Source organism: Anthonomus grandis, chromosome 3 (assembly GCF_022605725.1).
Source record: "Anthonomus grandis grandis chromosome 3, icAntGran1.3, whole genome shotgun sequence".
Taxonomy (NCBI): domain Eukaryota; kingdom Metazoa; phylum Arthropoda; class Insecta; order Coleoptera; family Curculionidae; genus Anthonomus; species Anthonomus grandis.
This window is the reverse complement of record NC_065548.1, coordinates 26120885-26140555: the sequence shown is the minus strand read 5'-3', so window position 1 is coordinate 26140555 and position 19671 is coordinate 26120885. Positions and strand designations below refer to the sequence as shown.

Here is a 19671-nt window from a genome sequence, read left to right as displayed (position 1 = left end):
ATCAAGAACCGTCATGGCGCCTTCTGTCATTCCTGTCGCCTTTCGTCACAAATTTTTCAAAAAGTCGACGTGAAAACCTTGTGAAATTGAATTTCACAGCCGAAAACCGCATCGCAAACTTTAATACTGTTTGCCATCAGTTATTTATGAAGATTACCCAGACATTTGCCAGGAAAAGCAAGTGGAAATAATGAGTGTTGACGCGTATGGCCCGAGCTCCCAGACGCTCACGTTTTTGGATACTGAGGAAGCTGATCTAATAGGGGCGGACACCCAGGGCTCGGAATGTGATTTTACCGATTTTACTATACCCTCGCAGACCCAGGCATCGCAGCATGATCATGCGGGGCCCAAAGTACAGGGCCTGCAGGTTAGTTATTTTGTATAGGTTAATCATATTCAAGGTCATAAACTTCACATTTTAAGGGGCAAGGTTTTTATAAGGGATTGAATCATGAAGCAATAAGAAATAAAATAGTTCTGGAATGTAGGCTGCTTTCGAGCCACACTATTTTAAGTAATTTCCTACCATGCTATCTGCTATTATACCATACATATCAGGTCCTCTAAAGAACTCAAAAATCCTGACAAAAATTCAACATTTTAAAAATATTTTGCATTCTTCTGTCTATAATGGTGTTGCATGAATCCAATAATTGCAGGTACATAAATTCCAAAGAGAACTTGGGTTAGCTTTTTACATGTGCAACTTTTAACCCTGCCTTCTATTGCATAAATTAGTCCATTATATAAAGGGCATGTTAGCTTAGTTAATCCTAATTATAGCCCCATTTCACCGATGATGCAATTTTTCAGTTTTTGCAAAGTTTTCCGTCAATAGTTGAAGTTATAAGTTATATAAAAAAAACAGAACTTCTGAAAACTTAACAATCAAAGAAAAAAGAAATTTGGCAGTAAAAATAATAATGGATGAAAAGAGACTGTACTATGGAGATAAAATATATGGAAATAAGAGAAATCCAAAACAGAGTAGAAAGAATTTATACCAAAAAATAAGCAAGTGATGAATTTACAGGAAGTAGACATTAATGGTGAAGTTATTGATATGGACAATAATTTACCTAACAAATTGAATCACTATTTTATAGACAGTGAATAAAATTGTATTAGATGTAGACAGAACAAATATTGCAGCAGACATAGTAAACCAGAATCATAATTTAGACTGTAGATTTTCTCATTTTAATGTAGTTAATTATACAGAACTGATGAAATAATTATCAACCTACTTAAAAATACTTTTACAACCAGTTAAACAACTAGTGCTTAATTTAATAAATTGTTCTATTGAAACTGGTGAGATCCCTGAACTACTAAAGTTATCAACAGTTATTCCGATACCATAAGTAAATAAATCTTGTTTAGTTAATGACCTATGACTGATAAATATTCTATGTGGGTTAGACAAAATATTGGAAAAAGTGATGGGGTAAAGTTAAAGGGACGTCTAAAAACCAATTTTTTTTTTTTAAATTTTTACATAGAATGTTGAGTGTGGTCAAAATATTGATAAAAAAGTGAGGATGATTGGAAAAAATACAAAGTTTGGGAAATTATGAAGGTTTTTCTACATACGTTAAATACCTAACTATTGCCGACTTGCACAAGGTTTTTTAGCTCTTGATTTTGCTATAATTGAAAAATATATATATTGGGGGCAATTTTGGAACTTTTTGGGTGCTAAAATTGTAAATTTATAGGATTCTTTGTCACTTTGTACCCCTGTAATTACATATTTTGTAATTTACACACACGAAATATAAAACAATAACCTTATTGATGAAAATGGGAGTGGCTTCACTGCGTCCCCAGTAGTATTTTTTGGTTTTGCCTGGAACACTTTTTAATTGGATGGGTTGGCTGTGGACTCAATTTTAGATAATAAAGGCATAATATACCTAGTTAGATTTTACATTACATGAACAAAATACATTTATCAGGTGTTAAAAAATAGGTATTATTTATTTAAATTATTTGATATTTTATGTAATTTTATATATAAAAATAAACATTTTGAAAAAAAACATAATTTAAGATATTTAATTATTAATAAGACAATAATAACGATGAGGTTTAATGTACATTAACTTATAGTCAAAACAATAAATATCTTTAAATTCATTATAGGCATTAGGAATAGGAATAAGGTATAGGAATTCCCATTTTCTAACTATTATCCCATTTCCTAACTAGGGCTCAAACAACTACCCAACCCACTATTTAGAGCTAGCCCAAGGTTCTAATCTCTTTTTGCAATGCCAACTCCACATGTGTGCCAACCACACAGTCCCTGCCTTGTATGCGCACACAGGGCGCATTTGCATATTTGATATTCCTGATTTCCTGATTTGAAATTTGTGTTTATCACCTAAGGAAGTGATGTAAATCCTTCTAAGTTGCAGAATTTTGTTACTTAAGGCTTTAAATTTAAATTAATAGCATATATAAATGTAATTATAATTAATAGCAAAAACAAAAATGGATCTTGCTTATCAGGAGTATATATCCAGGACTGAGTCAGCTATTTGGAGTGATCCAAAGCAATTCTGGAGGTTCATTCACCTTAAATGAAACAACTCTCGCATTCCAGGTTCTATGAGCTATAAAGATACCACTGTTGTGGGTCCTAAAAGTATTGTAAATGCTTTTTCTGATTTTTTCAGGAGTGTTTATGTTGAGTCCTCTATTGCTCAGCCCAAAGAATCTGATACATATGGTTCAGACAACATTTTGGTCCAATCTTTTGTTGAGGCAGATGTAAGAAAAGCTTTACAGAAGTTAAAAAACAAAGAAACTGCGGGTCCTGACCAAATACCTTCATTTCTTTTGTGTGACTGTGCATCGGCCCTGGATGTACCACTCTTACAAATCGTCAACTTATCACTCAAGACCAATACATTTCCGGAAGAGTGGAAAAAGGCTAAAATATGTCCAGTGTTTAAGAGTGGTGACCATGGCAGAATAGAGAACTACAGACCAGTGTCAATTCTCTCTAATTTTTCGAAGGCCTTTGAGATATGTGTGCACGATAAATTGTCTCCTCAAATTAAGATCATAATTACAGAAAAGCAGCATGGTTTCTTTCAGAAAAGATCTACTGTCACTAATATGGCTTGTTTCTTGGAAACAGCATATCTAGCTATAAATCAGAAAAGCCAGTTGGATGTGCTGTACACAGACTTCTTGAAGGCTTTTGATCGGCTGGATCATGGTTTGCTGGCACGGAAGCTGGCTTTGGCTGGATTTCATCCTTGTCTGGTGGAGTTCTTCATCTCATATCTGATTGGCAGGCTTCAGTATGTTGAATTTAATGGTTTTGGGTCTGAGTATTACGTGGCTTCGAGTGGTGCGCCCCAAGGCAGTAACCTCGCCCCAATGCTGTTCGATCTATTTATTAATGATTTAGTTGATTGTATGGAGAGTTTCTGTCTTTTATTTGCTGATGATCTGATGTTGTTTTGTATCATTTGTACTATGCTGGACTGCCTGAAGCTGCAAGAGGACATGAAAAGGGTCTTTGAATGGTGTGAAAGAAATAAACTACCCCTAAACTGTGACAAATGTAAAAAAATGACAATTTCCATTCTTCATGAAGAGATTTTATACCCATATATATTGAGTGGTTCTCAGTTGCTAGACTGTTCTTCAGTGAAGGATTTGGGCATTGAAGTAGATAAGAGGCTCACATTCAACCAGCATGTAGCACAGGTCACTGGTTCAGCCTTAAAATCCCTTGGGTTTATAGTAAGGTCCACTTCTCAATTTAAGAATATATCCAGCTTGACTGTATTGTACAATTCATTAGTAAAGTCTAAATTAATGTATGGCTCTATGTTGTGGTTCCCCATCTATGATGTTCATGTTAACAGACTGGAGTATGTACAGCGCAGATTCTTAAAGTTACTTTCTTTGGATCTCTGTTGGATGGAGTATATCCAGTAAGAGGTGTGGAACAGGAGTACCTGCTGAATAGATTCAACTATTTGTCACTAAAGCAAAATACTATTCTCTCTAGTCAGATATTTTTATATAAACTTTGCAATAATAAAATTGATTGTTCTGAGCTCTTAGAGAGGCTACCTCTATTTGTTCCTCCTGCCAATACAAGGAGGCACCATATATTTTATCCCTCTCTTAACTTAACAAATCTGTCCAGCAAAGCTCCACTGTGCCGTGCTTGTACATGGTATAATCAGATGAATGCTATAGATGTCGACATCTTTACTTCTTCTACTCCTGATGACGTCATTTGATCCAAGTATTACATATTTGGTACATGTGTTGTAAACATAGCTATAGGTCAGTATTCAATAAATTAAATTTAAATGTCCTTAACTAACTTAAAAATGATGGTAATTATTAATATGTCATATAATAAACATTAAAATACAAGGACATTGCAGTAACAGACATACAAAGACTGATGAGAAAGCAGTTAAAATAATAAATGAGAATTAAATTTGTTAAAAGAAAAGACTAAATAAAAATGAAATACTAATAAATGAAAAAAACAATAAATAAAATAGTTTTTAATTGCAATGGGACACAACAGTTAGAATGTGTTATTAAAAACTCATCTAGGCTGTAGAAACAGCATAATTAGAGGTTTTAGAGGTTAGTACAAAGAGTTTAATAACAAAATTAAAAAGTATAGGCTTAGAGGGGGTTGTTTTGGAGGAGTTTAGTATGTATTTAAATGATAGAAAACACCTGTTTTATTTTTATATTTTAGGAGCAGACCTAAATATAAAAATAATACATTTGATAGAATGTGTAACAAAAATCAAAAACTTAGGTATATAGATTGATCAGGACTTGAGGTCATTAAAAAGATTTCATATAATGTTTATTATTTTTCTAGATGTTCACCTTACTTAAGTTTGTGGACAAAAAAACTATTTACAATATACTTATTCTCACTTTAATTATTGTTCTAGGATTATTTTTATTAAAACAAAATGAGTTGTCCAGATTTCCAGGAGCAAGATTGACCCCAATGAAAGACATGTTACAGGCTTTAGAATGGTTACCATTGAGAGAGCATCTTCTACTCAGTATGCTGAACTTTGTCCATAAGATTAAAATTAGTCACCCTCTACAGTATCTGTTGAGTAAAGTCACATTCTCTGCCAAAATACATAATGATAACACTCAATTGACAAATAATTCTTATATATCAAAGGTTCCCCAAGAACATGCTCAAAAGTCATTATTTTTTAATGGTATAAACAAATCCACAATATTTATGTTGCCCATAGAAATCAAAACAATAGAAAGTATAAAGATTTTTAAAAGGGCTTGTGAAAATCATTTAATTGTTAATTTAGTATAATAAACCACATATTTTGGAAAAGTTCATGTTGGTTTTTCTAATTTGTGTCTTGTTTTTGACAACTGCAGCAGCTTTTGAGATTTATTAAAAGCATTTTATTGTGTGAATCACCACCAAATACATATTAAAATAATTAAAGATTCAAAATAAGTTTCTGAAATATTCTAGTTATATTCTAATCAAATGAGAATCTTACTAAAGAAGATCTTACTAATTAGTTCACAATGTCTTATCTTGGCTTAAATCCATTAATTGACAGAAGGGAATATTGCAGACGAGATTTTAAGAAAATTTTACTTTCCTAGATTTAAATTTATTATTATTGTAACTTACATCTAAACTTAACTCTGTAAAATGTATTTTACATTAATAAATAAATAAATTAATTAAACTGAAGGAACTGTGGCTTTAGAGGACTGACTGTTTTGGAAATCAATTGGGGTGTGCCATAAGGGTTTCTTCTGGTCTTTTGTATCTCATTTTTATAAATGATCTGTCTTTGCTGAAAAGTTTTTTGCTGATGTATCTAGGGCAGGGCAGTGTGATGGTCTTTCAAGTATAGTAACTCATGAAATTTCAATTCAGTGTCAATCTGAAACTTAAGTTTTTAGAATTTAAGAGGAATTTTTAAGAACATCAAGCAGTGAATTGGGGCATGCCTTATCAGTTTATTTTGCCTTGATATATAGGATATAGTACTCCACAAAAATTTGGGAATATTGAACCTAATTAAAAATTATAAACAAAATTTTTATATCTTAGCCACATGAACAAATTCTTTATTAATCAGTAGTTTAATATCAGCTACATTGTGATAAAGTTGTGTTCTGAGAATCTTTTTGAACATTTTGAGAAGATGCCTAAAATAAAATTATTGTCTCATCATGTAAAGTTTAAAATAATTGAAGCATATCACAATGGAACAAAAATTATTGCTATTGCCAAAAAATTTCAATGTGTATTGTGGAACTGTCTCTAAAGTAATAAAAAAAAAAATAAAGACAGAGTCAGAACTGCTTTTAAAAGTGGTAGCCTGCGAAAAGCTTCAATGTGTATTTTTGCAGCCAGATTTCCAAGAAAATCAGCATAAAAAATTCAGAATGAACTTATTTATGATCAACAGTTAACTATTGACATTTTCACTGAGACTATGAGACACAGATTGATAGAGCATGAAGTATTAGGACATCACTCGGTAAAGAAGGCCTTAATTTCTCCAACAAATTGAAAACATCAAATTTGCTAAAAAGCACTTTTCTTGGAAGTTTTTGATAGTGACAGTGTTAAATTTGTGTCTAGTTGAAAAAAGGTTTCATTCAAAGTACCAGTTGCCAACAGTTAAACATGGAGGAGGTAGAATCATGGTATGCAGTTGTTTTTCTTGGTCCAATTGTTTGCATCAATAATCAGATAATGGCTCAATGATGTTAATTTGCATTTCGTAAAAAATCATATGCTGAGGAAACTTTAACTGTAATATAGCAGTTCCAGCAAGAAAATGACCTGAAACATACTGCACAGTTAGTAAAAAAATTGGGTTCTAGAAAATAATATGAATGTTATGGAATAGATATAGATATCAGGTCATATAACATAAAAAATAAAGAAGATTTATTTAATGCGTTAAGATTGGAGTGGAAAAAAGCTTTCTGTAGGATAATGTGCCTAATTAGTGGACTCTGTGCAAAGTAAATGTAGAGCTATATTAAAACAAAAGCTATGAAACACACACATTTCTTATATTTTCAATTTTTTTGCTTTTGTTTCCACATTTATGAGGTATAATTTTTCAGAATTTTTAAATAATATATTTCACCTAATATTCTAATGCTTTTTATGTAAGTCTTTTTTGTTATATTAGTTGTTAACTAATTACCAGCTTCATAAATAGGTTTTTTTCTCATATACTATTGGATTAAAGATTATTTTAGATTTTATTAGTTCTTTTAAATGTTTCCAAACTTTTGTGGAGTACTGTATGTCTTTAGGCATTATGGACCAGTATTTGATGGACTCAATTTTTTTTCTACAAGAATGAGCTATTAGATACATTTGTAGATCATTGCCTACTTCTTTATGTAAAAGAAAACATTCTGACTCTATTTATGTCTTATTCAGTTTAGAAATGTCTGAAATTTATTATTCCCTATATATAAATAACAAATTCGAGGAAGTATAAAGGCTTGCACTTCCCTAAACCTGTTTATAAAAGGGCTTCCAAAGGTTAGTTGGTCCTGATAGCTGAATATAGCATGAATACTAGATTTTATTAGTTTTATTTTATATTTATAAATATTATTTTTAATAAAAATAATTATAGTCATTTTAATATTGAACAATATACATAATACCTATCATAACTAATAAAATACAATATTATTAATTGGATTAATTCAGTTATACAACAGATTTATTATTATCACAAATTTACTTAAAACAGTCAATGAGTATTTTATCAAACATTGTGCTGTGTAGAGAGTTTACGTACTTCAAACAAAATTTTATCTACTGATTATATTTTATAACTTCTGCCTAATGATGCCTAAGATGATAAGTAATTTTTTAATATAATAGAGTTTGAAATACATAAGTTATTTAAGTGATTAGTTATTAGATATAAGTGGCTTCAAATAAGATATAAGTGGAAAATTATCAATAATTTTAATAATTTAAGGATAAACTAGTGTAAATAATTGACACTATATTTATTCTCAAGAAACGTGAATCTAAAGCCATAGATCCTTGTAATAAAAGCTTCTACAAACCCATTTTTACTAGTAAATTAACCTATTAACAATATTATGGTTGGAACCTTTGGTGTGACACTCAAATCACAAAACAGTCTGCACCACAAAACACTACCGCATTTCAAAAAGGATGAAAATAAGCAAACTTTTGTTGCAATACCCTATGACCCTATCTTGACAAAAGGCTTTGATAGAGTTTTTAAAGACAAGGTTAGGAAACCCAAAAGATAAAATGAAGTACCAATGAAAAATCTGGGATCTGTAAGAATAATCGTAACAATTGCGATAAAAAGCACATAGAAGATCAATTAATGTTAGAGTTAAAGAATATGTAGCTCAGGTGAAATATGGAAGAGTTAAACAGTCAAATTTTTTTGGCTGAACATGTTTAAATACTGGTGTCTTTGTAGGAATAGACAACTTAAAATTATTTATACCATCTAATAACAATTGAAAATTAGAGGCATAAAGTAATTAAGCAATATTCAAAAGTGAAAAAACCATCCTTAGGGATGAAGATCCAGTCTCTTATAGTCAATTGTTAGTGCTTAAACTTTTTTCAGCTATACTTATATAAATTTTTCATGGCCTGATGATGCTAACATTGTTAGTGAAAGATGTGTTGAGAACAAAATATAGAGTTTTGGTTAGTGGCAAAACAGTTTTGTAATAAATAATAATCTCTAATAATAATACTATATCTGAATACATAAAGGAAGTTAAGGGAATCCTGAAAAGAATTTCAGTCATTTTTATCAAACATATATGATTGGAGAATTATGATATACATATATGATACATATTTGATTGGAGAATAGATAGTTCTTTTGTTCTCAGTTCTTGTTTACAAAACAATTATTGTATTGTTGTAATAGTGTAATTTTAAAGTTTTTGTAAATCCATGTTTGGTCCCATTCTCATGTATCTTAATTTTTTTTAACCTTTAAATCTTGTCTGAGGCACTAGATCTGTAAGATGTATTGATGAAACCCCATAATTTGTTATCCCTGATGATGGACATGTTATATGTCAGAAACATGTAGGATTAATATTTTTTTAAATAAATTTAGTGGTTGATGACCAAAGTATCTTTAGTTACCCATTGATATATGATTGTTCTCATGTATTTGTCATTGTATTTGTCTATTTACATAAGTTTCATTAATATTCATTCATTCCCTTACAGATTAATAATAATCTGAACACCAAAATTGCCACTACCACTCAGGCTTTAGGAGAACTCCAGTTTGAAGAGGAAGATGAAGAATTCTACAATAGCAAAGAGCTCCCAGATTTTGCATGTAAATACTGTGGTATCCATGAGCCAAACTGTGTTGTTATGTGTAACCTTTGCAAGAAATGGTTCTGTAATGGCAGGGGAAACACTTCTGGAAGCCACATTATCAACCATTTGGTTAGAATTTGTTCGTTATTTAATTCAAGTCAATTTTCACATACAAGATTTTTCTAGGTTAGAGCTAAGCATAAGGAAGTTACACTGCACAGGGATGGTCCTTTAGGAGAAACTATTCTGGAATGCTACAGCTGTGGTGTCAGAAACGTTTTTGTGCTTGGGTTTATTCCTGCTAAAGCTGATTCTGTAGTTGTCTTACTTTGTAGGCAGCCATGTGCTGCACAGAACTCCTTAAAGGTTAATATTTAACATGTTTTCTCAAAGAAAAACAGCAATAATCGTAATGTTTTGTTAGGATATGAATTGGGATCAAGATCAATGGAAGCCTCTTATTGCTGACCGTTGTTTTTTAACATGGCTTGTCAAAATACCATCTGAACAAGAGCAGCTTAGAGCCCGTCAGATTTCAGCTCAGCAGATCAATAAACTGGAGGAATTATGGAAAGAGAATGTCGACGCTACTTTTCAAGATCTAGAAAAGCCTGGTGTAGATGAAGAACCACAGCAAGTTCTTCTCAGATATGAAGATGGCTATCAATATCAGAATATTTTTGGTCCACTTGTCAAACTAGAGGCAGACTATGACAAAAGATTAAAAGAGTCTCAAACCCAAGAAAATATTGAGGTTAGATGGGATGTTGGACTGAATAAAAAGACAATTGCTTACTTTACTTTGGCCAAAACTGATGGAGATATGAAGCTTATGCATGGAGATGAATTAAGGCTTAGGTAAATTATTATTCATTTATTTTAGTAACTTTATTAACTAAACAATTTTTTTGTAGATATGTAGGTGAAATGCATAAAACCTGGGCTGGTGTAGGACATGTTATTAAAGTTCCAGATAATTATGGTGAAGATATTGGGATAGAACTAAAAAATGGCTCAGGAGCCCCTACTGAATGCACTAGTAATTTTGTGGTGGATTTTATATGGAAAAGTACAAGTTTTGATAGGTAAGTTTCTTTAAAAGAGTTTGTTAATTTTAGTTTTTAGGAAATTAAACATTATATATCAAAATACTGATACTGCTTTATTCATGCTAAGAAAATGTACAATTTTTTACACATGTCAAAAATATATATCTAAAGGTTCAAATTAACAGAGGTTTCATATTTCTTAGAAAGATAGTGGAAAAATTTAATTCTTTAGCAGTGTGATCAATTATGTTCATTAAAAATTAAAATGTTGTCTATATGTACCCAAAAAAGGTTCACATATTTTTTATATTGAAAAGTTCATTTGTTAGGCTTTGTATTTTAATTGTTCTTAGACTAAATAGCATTTTTTCAGATTTCTTGTTGTTTAGTGATAACATATTTGTATTGAACCAATTTTGCATTGAGATCAGTGCAAAATTGTTCAAATTAGAATTTGATTAAATTAGAAAGATTATCTTCTTCTAAATCTTATACATTTGATATAGTTGATCTAAGTGAGACTTGGCTATACTCAGACATACCAAGTTTCCCTTATAATATCCCTGGATAATTGTTTGTTCAACAAGAAGGGTTACAAAGAGAGGCAGAGTTGCTTTCTATATTAAGAATAATATTAATTTTTCCAGATTTATTTGAATACATATCAATAAAATTTACTATCAGTAATAAAAAAAACTATATTGTTAATATTTATGAACCACTTTTTGATAATTTTGAAACCTACTTATTCACCTAAATCTTCACTATGAAAATATTATTGTGGCTGGTGACCTTAATATAAATCTCTTAAGTAATACTTTAAATTCGAACAAATTTAAGAATATACTTGAAGTACTTCAAATTTTGTAACTAATTGAAGAACCTACAAGATATCTTGTCACTCACACCAATATAGATTTATTAATTATAAAGCACAATATCCATTGTACAAAATCAGGCTATAGAATTGCTGACGATAACCACTTAATACTTAATATTACAGAAATTAAATGCTATAAAAGAACTATCACTTATAGGGACTAACATGGTCGGTTATGGTCAGCTTTTTGTAAATCATAATATGTAAAATAGAGGTACATATTTTACATTACAACTTGACTAATGTATTAAACAAACAGGGCGCAATAAAGACTAAAAATTAATAAAAAACCATATTTGCCATGCATAACCAGTAATATTAAAAAACTTACAAGATAGCGTTCACCAACAATTTTTGAAAACAAAGTTAGATGCTAAGATATCAAAATAATCAAATCTCGACGATATTCAGATTACCCAAATGCGTATTATACATATATGAAATATAATTTTCTCAATTGGGAGATTAATTTCCTTAATTAGAATTTTATACTTTATTTTTATTATTTGAGAAGCGTTTTCATCTCAACGAATAAATTTATCTTATTTTAATCTAGCTACTTCAATTGAATGGTTACAATCGACTCCATCCTACGACCATAGATATGACGAACTATAACAATACTACTAGAATAATATAAAGAGTTAAGGAATTTTCTAAACATGCAATAATCCAGGAAAGGATAATATACTTTAATACTAATATACTTTAATTTCCAAAAATGCAAAGATTTTTGGAATACTGCATCAAAACATATAATCAGAATCAATTCCAGAATATATAAATATCGCCTTTAAAATGCACAAGTTTCTTTTCAGAAATAGATACTAAACCAGACACTGTATCACAAAATCTTATTAAATTTTATAAAACCAATAGACTAAATAATCGCCTTAATGAATTAAACTTTGAATTAATTGATTAAGAAAAGTTGAATAAAATCATATTTAAAATAAATTGCAATACTGATGAAGATGGATTATCATTAAGGGATGTTAAAATGATATAGCCAACTTATGCTGAATTTTTCTTATCAGTATATAATCCAAGTGATGTATGTTTACAAGAGCAAAGCACTAATATTAATTCTATATCCTCTCCCATTTCTATGCATCTGAAATAAATTTCCCTAATTAATAGCACATTAATATTCAGAATTCCTTAAATGATTTAGATATCACAAAAAGTGCGGATCCAGGTGGGGTTCCTAACAAGCTGCTTAAATGCTGTTCATATTAACTATATCTCTCATTATACCATATTTTTAAAAAATCATGTGTGTGCAATGTTTTAATCTGGTGCAAAGAATTATATAACAAACTACAGACCAATTAATATCTTATCACCTATACCTAAACTGTTTTTTCTGAGGTTTTTGATAAATTTATTACTACTTTATAACATGGACTTATTTCTGGTTTGATCTGTAGATAGTAATTTATGTCTATATTTCAATTTTGTTACTCAATATTGTATGAATGGCACAGAGGTACATGCATTTTACATGAACTTCAGTAAGGCATTTGATAAACTTAGTAATGAAATACTACTGAATTATTTTTCTCACTATAGCATATCTGGTCTTTGCTTTTTTGGTTGAAATCTATCTTATTTATCAAACACAAGTATCAGGTGCAGTTGAATGGTTTTTTTTTTATTGAATGGTTCCTCAGGGATCACATCTGGTTTTGTTTTGTCTATTCACAATCGACCTAAGTGATTAAATATCGCCCTTTATACTGCTGTTGTAATGACATGAAACTTTATTATTAAATATATTCTTACTAGAGACCTAACTATCCTACAAGACCTAATTGTACAGGGTGATTTTTAAGTTGATACTTTTTTTTAACTGTGTATAGAACTCGGTAAAATATACATTTTTTTCAAATAACTTTTTTTGATACACTCAAAAACAAGGGACATACAGAATAAAAAAAGTGAATATGGGTTTGTTTTTCATCGTCTGTTTATGTTTAGTTTTTGCTCGAATTTTTGTATTATCGATCACGCATTGTACCGATAAGTTAGTCTTAGACACTTTTGGTTTATTGTTGTTAATTTTAAATTTGCAATCATCCTACCCCCAGAAGTTTCATAAATCTTATTCAACGGGCTAGGGATACTGGCGATTTACGGGAACATCGTGGAGGGCTTGCAGGAAGAGGAAGGAGACCTGAAAATGTTCATAGGGAAGAACAAATTTTAAATCTCATCGAAGAAGATCCAACAACAAGTACTCGAGTTGTTGCAGGGCAGGCCGGATTAAGTCAAACCAAAGTATGGACAACATTGCGCGAGAATCAATTTAATCCCTTTCACGTTCAACATGTCCAAGCGCTACTGCCTGAAGACTTCCCCCGCAGAGTTCAGTTTTGTGAATGGTTCCTACAACAACATAAAAATGATTCAACAACATTTTTCGAACAAAATTTTAGCCATGGACGAGGCAACATTCACCCGAAACGGAATTAACAATTTTCGAAATACGCATGTTTGGGCTGTTGATAATCCCCATGCAATTCGCAGAACCAATTTTCAACACCGCTTTTCTGCTAATGTGTGGGCAAGAATTGTGAATGGGATACTTGTTGGACCATTTATCTTACCAGACCGAGTGAGCGAATTTTTGGATGGATTTTTGGAAATGGACCAGTTGCATGGCCACCAAGGGCGCCAGACCTGAATCCATGTGACTTTTTTTGTGGGGGTATATGAAAAGTTTAGTTTTCAAGACGCCTATCGACACACAAGAAGAACTAATAGCACGTATTGAGCAGGCTGCGGCAACAGTTAGACAAAAACCGATTTCTCTATTGCGTGCCGTTACGGAACAGTGGTTACGTCGAGTTGTGTTGAAGTTAATGGTGACAACTTTGAACAACTTATTTAAATTAGAGAGGACCGTATTGGACTCATTTTATGACATTTTGGCAATGCAATTTTTTTATTTTTCGGTTTTTTGAATAAAGTTATTTGAATTTTTTTTTTATTTTACCGAGTTCTATACACAGTTAAAAAAAAGTATCAACTTAAAAATCACCCTGTATTGCAGAGATCTAAACACTGTTTAAAACTGGTGTCTTATCTCATCCTCTCTTTTGACATATCTCTTAAGATATCCAAATGCTACTATCCATATGTGCTTTAGCAGATTAATTGAACCAGTACCTTTTCACATTAATAATACTGCTTCTGAAGTACCTGTAACATCATTATTGTGGGTAGAGTAAATAGAATGCTGGGATTCATTAAAAGAGGTAGTACAGATTTTAAAAATATACTTACCCTAAAAGCTGTACACATCTCTGATCTATACTGCAGTTCTCAAACATTATTTTGTCACCATGTTATCAGGCACATGAAAACCTTCTAGAGATGGTGCAACACAAATTTATTAAATGTCAGGCCAATGTATTCCACTTAATGTTCAGCAAACTATATCACATCTTAAAGCGCAGGTATGCTTAGTAAAAGAAGAGAATACGGATATAATATGTCTGCCTTGCTTTTGATGTACTTAATGAGTTTACAAAAAACCGTGAATATTTGTCTTTATTTGGCCTTCATGTTCCAATCCGACAGACATCGTAATCTTTCTATTTTTCATATTCCTAACTGTCGAACCTGGTATGTGTTTTTTAGCTTTGTTAAAGGAATGCCAATGAATTTAAATAAATATTGTGAGCACTTTGATTTATTTAACATTAGTAGATCTAGATTTAAAATGTTTGTGTAATCATTAAATTGTTACAACCATTGAAAAACAGCATAAAATTATGCCTGCCTTTCTGCACAGATGCACTAATGAAACAAAAATATTTTCTATGTAACATACTTGTTTTATCATTCTGTGATTATGGCGATGTTGTTTATAGCGACTGCTCACCTTAGTCAATAAAAAATATGGTTCACCAATCATCTACAAAGTATCCAAACCTTTATCAGTTTTTAAATTTAAGAAATATATTAAGAATATGTTATCTGAAGGGCAAATGCAATTATAATAACACAGAAATGTATTTTGTATAAAAAGAATATATAACCTTAATTGGCAATTCATATATTTTTCTCTATGGCAATTGATTGTTTGCCTAATTGTTGTATTTTGGTTCTGTTTTAAAAAATATATACACTACCGCTCAAAAGTATTTGCTCACATATGACTGTTTTAAAGTTATAACTAAAAATAATAAACCCATCAGTTATTCTTATGAAACGGTTTATTTATAACAAAATGAATATAAACAATACATTTTTCAATTAATTAAATTTAAGAAAATCAAATTTTGGAGTCATCTACATGTCCGCCTCGATTTTTAATAACAGCTTCTCTTCAGAGTTTGGTAGTCTTCTAATTAATTTGTCCAAAGTTTCCTGAGTTATCTTGTGCCACTCTTCTTGGATGATCCTCCACAAGTCTTCTTTTGATGTGGGGCATGATTTTCGCACTTTTCTATCCAGTTCATCCCACAGTAATTCGATAGGATTGAGGTCCGGTGATTGTGGGGGCCATACCATAACTTTCAGAAGATGTTGCCTTTGTAATTGACCTAAATATTGTTTGCACAATTTCGACGTGTGCTTGGGGTCATTGTCATGTTGAAAGATGAAGTTTTCCCCAATTATTCGAGTACCAGAAGGAAGAACATTGTCACTTGAAATTGTTTTGTAACCCTTTTTCCGAAGAATTCCCTCTATTCTAATTAGATCGCCCACTGCAGATCCTCCGAAACAACCCCACACCAACCGAACACCACCGTGTTTAACTGAGGCCACCGTACAGTTCTCAGCGACCCTTTCATTGGCATAACGGCGAACAAAAACTCGCCTCTTCGTTCCAAAAACCTCGAATTTCGACTCGTCACTCCAGAGAACTTTCTTCCAGTCATCAATGGTCCATTCTTTGTGTGATTGGGCCCATTCAAGTCTTTTCTTCTTATTAACATCCTTCAGTAGCGGTTTTGATACAGCTAAACGTCCTTTAAGACCAGCATTATAAAGTCGCCGTTTTACTGTCGAAACACTGACCGCTTTTTTATGCTCCTTGTTGATTTTTGCTGTGATTTCAGGGGCGGTAAGGCGTCTATTGCGTTTGCTTGTAATTATAATATTTAAATCCTCCTTTGAACTTGTTGCCTTTGGCCTTCCCGATCGAGGTTTGTTGCTAATAGTCCCTTCTCTGGTGAATTTCCTAACATTATAATCGACCGTCCGCCTTGGAATTCCCAAATCCGTCGAAATTTGACGGTTAGTCTTTCCAGCCTTATGAAGTCCAATGATAATACCTTTTGTTTCTACCGATAACTCTTTTGTTTTAGCCATTTTAAAGAATGTTGAAAAACCAGCAAAGAAACGGTGACAATCGTCAATAAGCAAACGAAATTATTTACCAATGTTACACAAAATCAATTCTTGAAGACTAAACACCTTTAAATGTTTCAAATTTCATCGGAAATGAGCTGTAAACAGATTAGTTTTTTAGAAGAAGTTCATATTTTCACTACATTGTTTGTTATTTGCAAGACTATTTTTAAATTCTCAGTGTTTTTCAACGAACCATAGTTGATAGGTATGCTGTTTAAGCATATATGCAATTTACAAAAGAGATACAATCTAAATATAGGTATAAAGATAAGATTTTTGTATCTAATTTAAAATATTAAAAAAAATACATGGTGGGCAAATACTTTTGAGCGGTAATGTAGGTATAATAAATTATTTCTTTATTTACTATAGTGCAGAAAAAAAAAGATTTTCTGTATTTATTGGCTGTTGCGTTTTTTTTCGTTTTTCTGTTTTTTATTTAGCTTTTGTATCTGATTGATCTTTTCTATCTTGTTTATAGTTTTTAGGTAAAATGTCCAACCAGTGATAGTGTAAATATAAATTAGTATTACATATTTTGATTTATCTGGGGCTATTTCACAATAGGCTTGCTTTTAAGTAAGTCTATTACGTTTTTTATCGCGAAAGGATCCTATTTTGTCATTATTTAGCAACCATCTTTCTTTAATACTTTATTTTTCTATATTGTATTCTTTTGTTGACAATTAAATTATTTGAATTTGGATTTGAAAAGAAGTTCCATATTATAACATAAACATTAATATAAGTTCCGAATTAAACTAAAAAGATGAAAAAGGAATAAAGCATAGCATACAGGATATTGGAAACTACATTTAAGAAAAGACAAAAAAGCATACATCCAACTATGAATAAGAAAACTCGATCAATGGCCACCTCCACCTCGTGTATATATATATATATATATATATATATTATATATATATATATATATATATATATATATATATATTTCTGAAATCATCGGTTCTGAAGTTTTTTTGTAAGATTTTTTATTTTAAAAGCAACACAAACAAAACACATCTCGTGAGAGTAATTCCACTAATTTAAAATGTTTCTGAAAATACCCCCACCAACTTCAAGGCAAGCTGCAGCACGTTTGTTAAGCGCTCGTGTTGCACGTTTAATTGCTTGGGTTTGGAATTGATTGTTTTCAATAATATTTGAAGCATTCAAAATTTGATTGTGGAGTCCTTCTACGGTTTCTACTGGTATTTCGTACACTAGACAAAACAACTAACAACCATGCTTGTCAAAACTATCAGTCAATTAAAATAGGTATTAACAAACAATTATGAAATACCTGCAACGTGAGTGAGAAATACAGAGAACGTAGTTATTCCAAAAATTTATAAAAAAAATTTAGAGCAGATTATTTCCGAAATGGTTAAGAATCAGATTAAACATATGGGTTAATTTATCTGATTTTGACCTTCTGAATATTTTCCCAAAATATTCTCCTTTCCTCCCGAAACACCCTGTATAACTCGAAAAATTCATCCATTATCCCAAAGATGCTGGTCATACACTTTTATAAAAGGTAAAAAACACGAAATCTACATTTAAATGTATTTGTGATGCTGTAGATTTCGTGTTTTTTACCTTTTATTAAAAAAAAAAACACCCTGTATAGTATATTTACAATTTTTTTATAATTCTCTGAACATAACAGTCATTGATGATAAATACAAATAAGCATTATGAATCTTTTTAACTAAAAATGCTTTCTATGATCTCTCTATTCTAAAACCCATTGTAAATTATCAATTTAACATAAATATCATTTATATCAAAATTTTAAACGAAAGTTTTGGGGGGAATATCCTTGTTGTCCAAAAGGGTTTGAATTACTTATCCAGTACAATATTTTTTAAACTAAAAGTAGGGAATTTCTTTTATTCATTGGACAAAAACTTCCAGAATGCAGCTGGCCCTTCGTAAATTCGCAGTGGACGACGCATCAGTGTCTGCCTATATTTACCACAGGTTATTGGGCCATGAAGTTGAGGAAGTTTTATTCAGATGTCACCTACCCAAGCATTTTTCTGCTCCAAACTTGCCAGATTTGAACAGGTCTCAAGTTTATGCTGTTAAGCATGCTTTACAAAGGCCACTATCTCTTATACAAGGTAATACCTAGGACTTTTAATCATTTATCTTGTTTTTAATGCTTTATCTTATAGGTCCTCCTGGTACAGGGAAAACTGTGACGTCTGCCACTATAGTCTATCAATTAGTGAAGCAAAATGGTGGTCCAGTGTTAGTTTGTGCTCCTAGTAACACTGCTGTAGACCAACTAACTGAAAAAATCCATAAAACCGATTTAAAAGTTGTGAGGTAAGTACACATTTTTTTATTTAATAAATAAATATGCGGGATTATAACTTGTCAGAGGCTACTTGTTATAATGATGATTTTGAAGCATGTATGGGTTGTCCAAATAACTCAAATGATTCGCCTGCGAGGACTTTTCATTCTGGATCTAAGATTCGCATATCCACTGATCCACAAACATTTCTGTCATTTTGGTGCCTGCCATTGACCGATTAATGCCTGTTCACGATTATCATATTGCATATACAGTATCGGACAAAATTAGAGAGACTTCTCTATTTGCCAACTCCAATTTTTTGTACTTGAAATAATATTAATATTTGTTAAGCAGTGTATACCGGAGTTGACAACAATTCTATTATCAACAATTCATTTTTGTAGCTCATGTTTACATTTATTTAAAGAATGTTTTTAACATTGATAAAAAATTACTGCGACAGAATTAAAGAGACTCATTTTGTATTTAGTTTCGCTGAAGTCGCGATTAGTTTAATTTCTGTTTATTAGTTTGAGAATATCATTAGCAATGCCTCGTGGTAAACATTATTCCATAGACCTAAAAGAAAAAATTATAGAAGCCTATAACTCAGGTCGCTCACATAAATTAATAAAAGAGCAATTCAACGTCAGTAAAAAAATGGTTTCCAGAACAATAA

At 31.2% G+C, this 19671-nt stretch overlaps 1 protein-coding gene across 1 annotated transcript in view; it reads left to right on the top strand.

Annotated features, from left to right (window-relative positions):
* LOC126734344 (regulator of nonsense transcripts 1) overlaps window positions 1-19671 on the top strand; it is a 67414-nt gene continuing 47743 nt past the window's right edge. Inside the window, exons 1-7 of the mRNA XM_050437925.1 lie at window positions 1-370; window positions 9287-9514; window positions 9572-9751; window positions 9810-10243; window positions 10300-10470; window positions 18602-18810; window positions 18865-19018. Coding sequence (XP_050293882.1) covers window positions 191-370; window positions 9287-9514; window positions 9572-9751; window positions 9810-10243; window positions 10300-10470; window positions 18602-18810; window positions 18865-19018 — 1556 coding nt within the window. The 5' untranslated portion in view covers window positions 1-190. The remainder of the gene's footprint in view (window positions 371-9286; window positions 9515-9571; window positions 9752-9809; window positions 10244-10299; window positions 10471-18601; window positions 18811-18864; window positions 19019-19671) is intronic.